A 12,362-nucleotide genomic window follows, 5' to 3' on the forward strand; every position below is an offset into this window, starting at 1 on the left:
TGCAAAATACATAATCATTCTGATTGCAGTAATGACCATTTGATGATTTCCATGTGATTTCTTTTTGAGTTGCTGAAACAGAGTGTTTGCTATGAACAGTGAGTTAATTTGATAAAATTATATCAGACTTTGCTTTGCTTCATTTTATACTCCTAGGCTAAACTTGCCTATTATCCCAATTATCTTTTGATTCCCTATTTTAGCATTCCAATCCCCTATGTCATCTTTTTTCTCCATAATATAGGGGATGCTGTAAATTTTCATAGAATTAAGCAACTTTGTTCTCTTCAACATCAGTGATTGGAATACAACCTTACTGTGATGTTGAGCCATTTGCTTTGGATTTGAGCATTTCTGAGATAATAACCCTATGCTGTCTATGAGGATTGCTCCATTTCTTCTAAAGGACTTTTGCATACATCAGTACATGACATGCCCAGAAAGCATAAAATGAGCATTATATAAATATAAGCTTATAATAGTAGTAGTAGTAGTAGTAGTAGTAGTAGTAGTAGTAGCAGCAGCAGCAGCAGCAGCAGCAGCACTTGCAGCAGCAGCAGCACTTGCAGCAGCAGCAATAATAGTAATTGTAGCAGTAGTGATTCTAGTGTTAGTGTTTTTATTATTATGGATAGATTATTTATCAAGTCCTCATTATGTGTTAAGTTCTATACTAATTCCTCATGCTACAAATGGAAGCAAACCCTTAAGGGAGGTTACATTCTAGTGGAAAAAATAGTACATGAAAGGGGATTTAAAGAAAGAATAAGGAGGGCACCCATAAAGTAGTAAACCCTCTAGTAAAAAAGTTCAGAGAGTTAGAAAGGGGAGATGGTTCAGGCAAGGGATTCTTCAATTAGAAGAGAAGCATATGCAAGCAATTTGCTAACAAGGAAATAGAAAAATCAGGATATTGAAGGGTGGTGCTAAGAATAAAGTGATCATAGCCTGGGTATCCCATAAAATGATAATTTTTATTATATTTGTGAGATCAACTTCCATTCTTTGCTCTTCCAAAAGCAGGGGAATCTGATTTGCCATTCCTTTCACATCTCAAAAATTCTCATGAGTGGCAAATTAAAGGATTAAAGGAGCTAGTTTTATCAAACTGCCTAATATAGCCAAAAGAAATTTAAGTGTTCCAGTTCATTTAGAGGGAGAATTTGTATAAGTATGTGGTTCACTTCCTTTACTCACCTATCAATCTATTGGTCATTGGACAAAGGTTTCACATTAAGAATAACAATACAGAAATCAGTGTTTATAGCTGGACTAAGAACTGTGACTTTCAGCATAATTTGCAAGGTTTTTTTTTTTTTTTTTTTTTTTTTTTTTTTTTTTTTTTTTTTGCCATTCTGTGGTTCTTTGAAGAAGTGGAAAGGGCCATACTGCACTGGATGAAATTCTATACTGTGTTTCATGGATGACCAAATACATTGGTCAAATATAAAACCAAAAACATTAAAAATATAATGACCAATATTCTGGTTGTAAGCCTCTTTGACCCTTAGATAACAGATAGTTTGTTGCTAGTTAGGGCTGAAACTTTCCAATAATGATAAGCCATGATTGTAAGAGTTTTTCTGAGGAGCTTGGTTTAAGAACAAACCAACCTTGATTTTTTTCAATAGAATTGATAGAGGAAGCTTGAAAGGGGAGAACAAACATTCATTAGATGGAGCAGATCTATTCATAATAAAATAGGAATCCATTCTCATTGATGATGGGAAAAGTTTCTGTTGATGAAACTATTGGTATTTCTTTATTTGCTGCTTTCATGGAATCGTTGGCTATTATTCTACTTATCAGAATCATCTTCATATCTTCTAGATTTATTTATAGCAAGAATTTCAGTAAAGATATGGTTCATTTCATTTAGTACTCTATCAGCTTGTTGGTTTATCAGAGAAACCTAAAGTTAAGATTTTTGGACTCTACCACTTTAATGGCAGCTACATGTTACAGGGATAGAACACTGAGTCTAGAGTCAGGAAGACCTGAGTACAAATATGGCCCCAGGCATTTACTAGTTGAATGACCCTGGGCAAGTCAATTAACTCTGTTTAAGTTTCCTCTTCTACAAAATGCTATGGAGAGGAACTGGCAAGCTCCCCAAGTATCCTTGCCAAGAAAACCCCAACTTAAGTCACAGAGAGTTGTATTGGACTGAAAAATAACTCAGCAATAGCTTCACCTAATCAAATGCACAAAGATGCAATATGTATTAGAAATAACTTAATTCTTAAAGCCTTTACATATTGATTTACAATGCATTTCATAAAAGGAAATCTTCCAAAAGAATGGAAACCACATAAAGAATCCTAACCCCTAATCCTTCATTACCATCACCCCTCCTCCCCCCAAAAAATAACTGGGAAGCTATGAGCTTCTCCTAGTTGTTAACCTATGTATTTACTTGTTCATCTCTACAAAATGTTTATGAAAATAGTCTCAGCATGAATGAATGGGATCCTTGATCAAATCACTAACATGAAGTCTTTTTAAGAATCTTGTTTATTTCAAGTCACACATTCACAATCGTATTTATGACTGAGATGGTACTGAATATATTATTCTGCTATTTATTGATTACAAGCGTTTAATTAAATTAAGCACAACCTTAAAGGTTACAGTTATAAAAGATATTTACCACATGTATGCTAAAATCATATAGTCTAAGCTGACAGATATAACTACTCAATGATCTGCTTACTATATCAAATAAGACTTTTTTTTTTTTTTTTTGGCTGAGGCATTTAGGGTTAAGTGACTTGTCCAGGGTCACACAGCTAGGACGTGTTAAGTGTCTGAGATCACATTTGAACTCAGGTCCTCCTGACTTCAGGGCTGGTGGTCTATCCATTGCATCATCTAGCTGCTCCTCAAATAAGACATTTAGCCCTGTAATTAAAGAAATCTAGAATTGTTACTGTATACAGATGAATCACATCTTGACTTTGGTATGAAAGACTACACAAGGAGACAAAATTTAGCTTTTATATAAAGATAAAGAAAAAATATTATTGCAGCCAGATGTTTACAAGACAAACTACAGAATTATTGACCTTGGATAGTCCTTATTTGTTAATAGAAAAATACTGACCCTTTTATACCCCTTTTTAGGGGCTGAAAAAGATGAATGATTATCCACTGTCATGAGTCATATGCTGACCCATAGGAAGACAGCAAGGGGAGAAATTTGTTGAGTTAATGCCTTTTTCTTAAAGATATCTTTGGGGGAGAGGTACCAACTTTGGTATATTTTCTTAATACAGCAAAAAAGGAGAGTCTGTAATGATATAATGATTCAGAAATAGTCTAGATCACATTCTATAATTTTTACCTTAGGAGTGTTTGAGAGTTCTAGATATGACTGAGGCATAAAGCATGAGAATCCTTATCCACAGAAGATTTTTACCAATGGTGTGAAATATTTCTTATACAGAGTCCAGATTGAAAAGAAATTCTTTCTTTTTATGGTTTTTATTGATAGTTTATGTTTTTATATTGCCTCAATTTCACCCTGTATTTGTCCAATTTATACTGCCTATTGGGTACAGGCAGTCCTAAATCATAGTGTTACTCATAATAAAGAATGAGGCTAGAGAATTGTAAATACATCTAACCACTGATCAGGGCTGCATCATTAGGAAATCCTTACTATCCCTTAGCTTTCCATTAGTTTCACTGTTACAATCTATGTTTCAGATTAATCAAGCAACTCAAAGCCCACATCCTTATACTTATAGTGGTGAATCAATAGTGCTACTTTCATATATAAAAGATAGAGTCTTTTTAAAAAATCTCTAAATTATAGAACCTACCTCTCAAGGTTGTTGTGTGGATCACAATAAGTATAATAATTATAATTATAAAGCATTTATGCCTGGTATATAGTAAATACTATATAAATGCTAACTATTATTATGCGGTTTTATTATTATTCCTATGCTGTTTTAGAATGATAATAAGCATTGTTAAAAGATTATTATATACCAATAAGTCAAAAATTTTTTATAATAAATTTGGACAATTCTTTAATTTCATAATATAATAGCCTAATGAAATGTAATTTTTTAACACTGTCACATAAACCATCTGGCCTAAGTTGTGTAGTGACTATTATTTTATTGTTATTTGTTTGTTTAAAGAAACAGGAAACAGAGGGAGTTCCAAAGTTTACAAATCAGATAGTCTATACTGAACTGAGTCAGATTTTCAGGCTTCAGGTATAGCTTGTTCCTTGCTGGTACATCGTTATGTGGGAAGGCAAGAAATGGAACTAGTAACTAGGCCAGATCCCAGCCCCTACTTGCAATGATGTCTAATCACTCTCAGCTCTCCTTCTAAGTGACAAATGCATAGCTATGATCCTGAAACTAAACATTTAATCCAAAACTTCTACTGTGCTCATAAGTTTCCAGGTCACTCTCCCAAATTGCCCATCAACTTATAAGAGCAATGAAGCTACTTTCTCAGAGATAATCCTAAGTCCCTCACATAATTACAAACATTTGTTTCCCTTGGAACCTGCTCTATGTGATAGAAGGTTATTCTTGGCAATAGGATATACTAACATCCCTTTTTTGCCCACAAAGTTCCAAGCTCCTGATATATGCCTATTATGGCATTTATTAAAATAAAATTAGCTTTGGATTCATGAATCCTGAATTCTATAACTTATTATTTGTGTAATTTAGTGCCTTTTTTTAAACTTCTCTAGATCTCTTTCCTTTGGATTAGATAATTCCCCACATTACTTCCAAATTTGAGGTATAAGACCATATTAAGAAAGTAAAGATCATAGAGAGATATGATCTACTCTGAGTAAACATCATATATGAAGATCCAATTGTTAAAATATGAAGTAATGATTATTTATTGTTTTAAAAAAGCTTTATAAAAAACTATAAATAATTGGATAGCATCCATTTAAATGACATGTACGCAGTATATGTGAAAATTTAGTGATTTAGTTTACAAAAAAATGAAACTAATAGTTTTTATTTTCTCAAATGACACAACCTTATGTTTCTTTAGTGAAGTTGATTAAAGGAAAACATGTGTATGTTTAGGATATTTATATGTGGTAGGGCAGAGAGAGAGAGAGAGAGAGAGAGAGAGAGAGAGAGAGAAAGAGACACAGACAGAGACAGAGACAGAGAAAGGGGAGAGAGAGAGACAGATTCAAATTATTCCTTAGAGTAAATGAATTGTTGAGAGGATATAACATTTCTAGTTTTATAATTGATGAATTTGAAGACTTATTTAATTGCATCAGGGAAAAAGGGTAAATTTCATAAAATCACAGAACTAAAATTGGAAAGGAACAAAGATTTATATAGCATCTACTAAGCAATAGGGACTGTGCTAAGTGCTTTACAAATACCTCATTTAATCCTCACAACAATTCCAAAGGTGTTCTTATTGTCCCCATTTTACCTTGAAGGAAACTGAGGCTGTCACAGGTTAATGACCTACCCACAGTCATTCAGCTAATAAAACTCTAATACCACATTTTTAGTGGTCCTTCTGACTTAAAACCCAGTTCTCTCTTCACTGTACCACCTAGCTGGAGTAATGATGTAACATTTCAAATGAGGAAACAGAGAATTAAAAAGATCAATGTTAATACAAGTCTCTTTAGTAGTCTTAACATTTTTCATAAGACCACAGTTCATCATATCTAGACCAGATAACTCTAGAACTTATCAGTTCTGCTAATTATTGAAACAAAGTTATCAATAGCAATATGTATAAGACTGGGAAAGTATCAGAATTAGTGAAAAAGTAGCATTTTTCATGTCATAATTTCACCTATTCCTTTAATTATCTTTTTTTTTTTATTGCATGGAAATTCAGAGTTCATCTTAAGTATTGTTCTTAATTATGTGTTGTGAAAATAAACATAAATTGAGGTCCCTAAAACTGGATTTTTACTAGAAACATGATAAGATATATGTACATATATCTTAGCATATGAATATTATGATGCTAGGAAAAACATTATACTATTTAACTAATAACAGAAAATTCTTGAGCTTTAAAATGTCACCTTGTTTTTTAAAAGTTTTTATTCATGTTTAATTTTGTTTATAGAAAACTGGGCACAAACCAGAATGTCTGGATTTATGTGGAGCACAAATTGAATGGACCAAAGAAAAATCAAGCAGAAAAAATGTCTTTCAGGTAAGTATATTGTAAATATTCAATTTATTAGTGTCTCCTTTTATGAATATGAATTCTTTTTGAGTCAATTACTAGTTACTTCTGTTTAAAAGTTTTAGTAGCTATGAATTAATTGAGTAAAGATCATCTTTTATTGTTGTTACTTCCATTTTTAGGGCTTTTTAATGAATAAAAGCTCTGGTGACTGAATCCTATCAAAACACTAAGGATGTGTTGATTTGTTGATTAATGTTCTGTGTGTATTCAATTGGTTTTTGTAAGTTGGCAGGTAATTGTTTTGGGTTTATGCCTAGAATTCTTGACCTAAAGAGCCTTAATAAATAGAAAGTTCCCAAGAAGCTTGCATAAGTTGAGTTCCAACTGTGTATGGTTACCTTGTTGTTGTTTTGTTTTGCTAAATTGCTATTTATGCTTGTGATTTCCTCAGTATGTTCACTGGTGGGAGATGGTAAGATAAAAAGGGACCAGAATTCATAAAGGAGCTTAATTCTATATTTGAGAAAATTGCATTTAACAGAAAACAAGCAACTTTGTTTACATGGAATATATTTATATATATATTTGTGTGTGTATGTGTGTGTGTGTGCAGTATCCAAACTTAATCGCTTGAAAAAATAAAATTCTAAATTACAAAGGTTTACATATAATTAGACTCTTGGAATGGAATAATTGATGAACCTAAGATATGATTGCCCTCATCCAAAAAAGTATCACTCTTCATCTCATCATTATGTGTGATTTATTTTAATTTTAAGTATCCAAGAACTTGTCATTTACCTAAATAGTCCATAAATGGTATCCTTAGTATTTAAGATGGTGTAGGGCACTAAATAAATATTTGCTGATTTACTATTTGAAAATATTGTGTCCTTCTTCCAATTACTTTTTTTCTTATTTATCTATATGAATATTATATCCTCTTAACTTTCATCTCTACCTCCAAGTAAAATGTAGTCATTTCTTTGAGAAAGAACAGCATCTATTTTTCATTTTGTTTTTATATAATATACACCTAGTTTAGTACTTTTTTACATTTAGGAGTATAATAAATGCCAATTGTTGTTAAATTAATAGTCATACTTTAAAGTGGAAAGATTGTGTGATTTACAAATGTAAGGTATGCTACAATTAGGCATTTTGTTATCTCTATATGAGGAAACTGATTGTCATGGCCAAATAATTCATCACCAAATGGCCAGACTTCTGATAATGAGTTCTCTGTGTACTTAGATAGGTTGATTCTAGAAAAGTCAACATGGATATTACTAGAGATGGATTTGAAGCTCTTCATTTGTGGAATCTGGCAGTATTTGCACTCCTGAGGAGGATAGCCTTCTAAAATCCAGAGTCAAACTTATACCAAGCAAGATAAGACACTGGGATAAGTCTTTGTGGAGAATTAGAGAAAGGCTTCCAGTATGTAGAATAAATTTTTTAAAAGTCCAGCAAGAATTATGAAGCATGAGAGAACATATATGACTTTTAAGTTCTTTATTTCTAGATGTGATTATAGATATGTTGGAGTGTATTGGGGTAAATAAAGAATGTTATCTACTAAAGAATATAGCAAAGAAAAAGCTTTGCATTTTTCTACCCTGTGCAGATCTGACACTCTACTCTTTTTCATTCACAAGAAACATCTTTGTTCTTATTTTAATTGTTACTTTGTCCCTCTTTTATCAACTTATCTATATGTAGCTACTTAAAAATTAGATCAATTCTCCCTTATTATGGCAGTAAGGTATAACAAATTTAGACTTAAAAAACATGTACTCTGAATTCTGTTAGAATCTATGATAAATTATATGTTCTCACTCTTGTTAATTTTGGGGGGAAGAAAGCTTAAAAAACAGAATAAGAAATATATTTTTCTTCTTTCATTTAGTTTATATTTATTTTTTTATCTGTATTACTATATTGTAAATTTATTGAGGATAGGAACAAGGTCTTAATAAATGCCTGTTGGTTTATTTAACTTTATATCCTGCAGAGTACCTAGCGTAATGTCTTACATTTAATAAGTTCTTAGTTAAAGTTTGTTGAACAAATTAATGAATGGACACAATGGCCATATGTTATAGCCTTAAAAAAAAACCCTAAGCAAAAAGTATTTTTTGCAAATGTCAGAGTTCTAGTTCTATTCAATATAAATTTTATAAAATATTTAAATGTTTTATTGAGGTGAATCACTTCATTTTTTTCTGATGTTGAAAACACATGAATACAATAGATTAAATAAAAGTCTGTAATACCCATCTATTGATGTAGCATTATAAATAGCATTCGTAGTTCTGTTAACTAGGGAAAAAAAAAAGGATCTAGAAGGATTTGCCAGAGAGCTAAATCTAGATGACTTGCATCAATATTTGATTAGATACATTAGCTGGCCTCCCTCAAATGATCAGAATAAACATGATTATATCTCAAAAACATGTATTAAAGCATTGTTGAATGTTTTGAATGTGTGTGTGTGAGAGTATGTGTGTGAGTATGTGTGTGTGTATGTGTGTGTGTGCCTGCGCCCATGGATTTCATTACCTACAGAATAATAAAGTGTTTGTTCCTGGCTGAAATAAGACCATGATGACTTCAGCTGATATGTGACATTAGAAATAGCTTTAGAATTCCAAGTTTGAATTAGACTTGGTGTTCAATCTGAGGCTATGAATTATAGATTACAGATAGCAAATGACTATTGAGATTTTTGGTTCAAGAAAAATCAAAGAAGCAAAATTAGAAGTAATTTTAAATTTAGAAATCTATCTTGAAAAAGCAGATGGATTACCAATTATATACCACCGTAATTAGAGTGAATGTAGGGAAATGGAACAGGAAATTAATAGGAAAAATCATTGTCTGTGTAAGATGTGCTTGAAAAACTCTGGAGCGCCCATGTGCTATACTAAGCTAAGGCATTTCCTGCATTTGCATATATTGTTGGGTCACATGAATTTATATATTCCTAGTTTATCTTCAAAGAGTAAGCATTTAGTCTTCTGTTTCCTTTACCATCAAAGTTCCATCAAAGTCTAAATGTGCATTTGATATTTCTTAAAATAGTAGGGAGTAGTGCAAGAGCGCTAACATTAATTAAGTATTAATGTATAGCCATTGAACAATCCTGAATAAATCATATTGATATCCACAGGGCTGATTTCAGAGAATCCTATAGCTTATCAACGAGCAAAAAATGATTCTTCTTTACTGATATTATTTCACACAGAAATGGAAAATTTGTCAAAAATGTTTAAGTAGTTCAGCAATAGGTTCTATATATCTGATAAATTTAATTCCACAAACATTTATTTAATGCCCATGATGTCTAAGATAGTTTAGTAGACATTGTAGGAGCAACAATAATTTTTGCCCTCAAGGAGCTTACATTTTAATAGAAAAGGAAATGCATATGAACAAATAGTTGCAATACAAAATAGAATATGATTATTAAATTCAATTTAACAAATATATTTTGAGGAACTATTATATGTATGGTATTGTACTATCTAAGATTTTGCAGATACAAAGGTTAAAAATAGTGTGGCCTCTGACTTCACAGAGATAAAAATTACCTTTACAGAAAGTATGACAGAAGATAAAACATGACAGTTTGAAAGAGCCAGTTAAAGTTCTATTTGAGAAGAGAGTTATCACTTTTTTCTGAAAGAAAGAAAAGGAAGGAGTGTTGGTGAGCTTTTTCTTCTCAAAACGCAGCCAGGTGATAAAAGTTCAGATCTTTTATTATTTCCAATATAGCCCGGTTAGCTTAGAGGCCTATCTCTCTGCTTGGTTCCAAGAGCTCTCTCCGAATGTCACCAAATCCAAAGGTCTGGTCCTTCAGCCTCTGCCTCTGCTGTCTTCAGCCTCCAGCCAGCTCCAGTCTTCATGTCATTCCGGTGAAATCTCAACTTGTAGCGTCTTCCTCTCTCCAGAGCACTTCTGCCACCAGCCAGCCAAGTGGAAAATATTCTGCCTTGCCTCGGAGAGAGGGCTTCTGGCGTAACTCTACTGAAATCTGACCGAGAGCTTCTGTCTGTTTCTTTTATCCAAGAGGGAGGAATTGTGGGATACGAGAGAGAGGGATTATGGGTTTTCTCCCATAGTGCTCTCTGGCCCAACGAGCTTCAAGGGAGGTGTGAACTCATTGAACTTAGTTCTACTTAGTACCTTGTTTCAGGTTCTGCCCAAAACATCTTCTTGTAAGATTAGATCAACTCTAATTAGTTAGCAGTTAGTAAGGATTCCAACATCTCCCTCTTTCTTTTGTTTTAAAACATAGGGGGTTTCTGAAGGGGTACACATAAATCCATCAATATGGGCCAGAACTTTGTAACAGATATACATGGTATACATAAATCCATCAATATGGGAGGCATTATACATAATTTACAAAAGCATACAGCAATATAACACAGGCTAGTGGTAATGTAACAAATAACATGAATCAACATGAAAATTTAACTACTGCAAAAGTCTCATCAACAATCTTTCATCTCAAGAAATCCAATGATTCTTGCAATTGCTTAAAATACATAAGCACATAGTAATATAACACAGGCTAGTAGTAATGTAACAACATAAATCGACCTGAAAATTTACAAATGTCCATAAGTCCTAGAAATAGTCCATAAGGAATCCATTGTCCATTAGTTCATGTGCCAGGAATCTAATAATTCCTGTAAGCTCTGAAGTACTGCAAAAAGTCTCATCAACAATTTTTCATCTCAGGGAACCCAATGATTTCTGAAGATTTTAAGAATCCTTTTGACAGTCTCATTGTCAGCCATCTGATTCTTTCTTCATCTGTGGAAATATAAGCAGATCCTCTTCCCCAAGCACTTAACCTATCTAATTCTCTTCTATTTACCACTTTTGGGATTTCTCCTCATCATCTGGTAATTACATTGGAGCTGTTTGCATTGGATATTGTCTTGTTGTCTTAAAAGGCCTGTGGACATGGGGTTTTGGGTTTTCTCTCACCCTGTCTTCTCACTCTATCTCCATATCTACAATGAGCTCTCAAATGTCCAATTTTTCTGCACTGAAAACATCGACGAGTTTCTCTAGAATTCCTCTGCCAAGAAGGACCTTGTCTTTCCATGTTCATCATAGTCTGGGCATAATAAGCATTTGTGCCCACTGTGGCACAGCGTCTTATGATTTCTTCTAAAGGAGCATCTTTGTCTAGCCCCCATATAATTCTTTTGCAAACCTCATTGGCATTTTCCTTAGCCAAAAGTTTAGTCATTATTTCTGTTGCTGCATTGTCTCCAATGGTTCTTATTACAGCTGTTTGTAAACGTCCCACAAAATCTGCAAAAGGTTCATTGGGACCTTGCTCTATTTTTGTGAAAGCATTATTTCCATCTTTCTGTCCAGGGAGAGAATTCCAGGCTTTTATTGCAGCCTTAGAAATTTGCTCATATACTGTTATGGGATAATAAATCTGTTCTGAGCTCTCTGCATACTGACCTTCACCAGCTAGTTGGTCAAAAGCAACTTGTACAATAGCTCCTGTTTGCCTATTGCGTTGGGCTTGAATCCTACATAATTCATGAAACTCCGAAAGCCACAATAAATTTTGTCCCGTTCTAGACAAGTTTTCGTTATGAATTTCCAGTCATTCGGGGTTAGGATTTCATAAGACAAATTATCTAGTAACATCTTCACATAAGATGATGTAGCCCCATAAAGAGTGCAACCCTTTTTCAAATCTTTAATTTTTCCCAAATTAAAAGCAGTGTATTTTCTCTCTTTTTGACCTGAGGAGTTGAGCTCTTCAATCACAGGATATGCATTTATAAAATCAGATATATCTTCTCCTTCATTTTTTGCCTTAATTAATGCTTTCTCTAATCTTGTTAAATTCTGCTTTACAGGAGAAGCTGACTGTGTTTCTGTCTCTCTCCCTCCCCCTTGTTCCACCCATGAAGGGTTAATTGCGGAGGGAGGGTCATGAGATGTGGAATCACCTAATTCCTCCTGCTGTGAAGTATCATACTCAGAATTGTAATTAACTCCATTCTCATCTGATTCGTCCTCCTTTTCACCTAGTAAAGTTGGCATTTCTTCCTCCTGTACTTTCCTTTTCATCATTCTATCACTTAAATAACTTCTTATAGCCAATTGTATTACATTATATGTATTAATTATTGAGTTAGGCCCATTTTTATCAT

At 33.1% G+C, this 12,362-nt stretch overlaps 1 protein-coding gene across 1 annotated transcript in view; it reads left to right on the forward strand.

Moving 5' to 3' along the window:
- ARHGAP15 (Rho GTPase activating protein 15) overlaps positions 1 to 12,362 on the forward strand; it is an 844,282-nt gene that overhangs the window by 163,605 nt on the left and 668,315 nt on the right. Inside the window, exon 6 of the mRNA XM_051985817.1 lies at positions 6,100 to 6,189. Within this exon, the coding sequence (XP_051841777.1) occupies positions 6,100 to 6,189 (90 nt within the window). The remainder of the gene's footprint in view (positions 1 to 6,099; positions 6,190 to 12,362) is intronic.

The sequence above is a fragment of the Antechinus flavipes genome, chromosome 3, assembly GCF_016432865.1.
Source record: "Antechinus flavipes isolate AdamAnt ecotype Samford, QLD, Australia chromosome 3, AdamAnt_v2, whole genome shotgun sequence".
Classification (NCBI taxonomy): domain Eukaryota; kingdom Metazoa; phylum Chordata; class Mammalia; order Dasyuromorphia; family Dasyuridae; genus Antechinus; species Antechinus flavipes.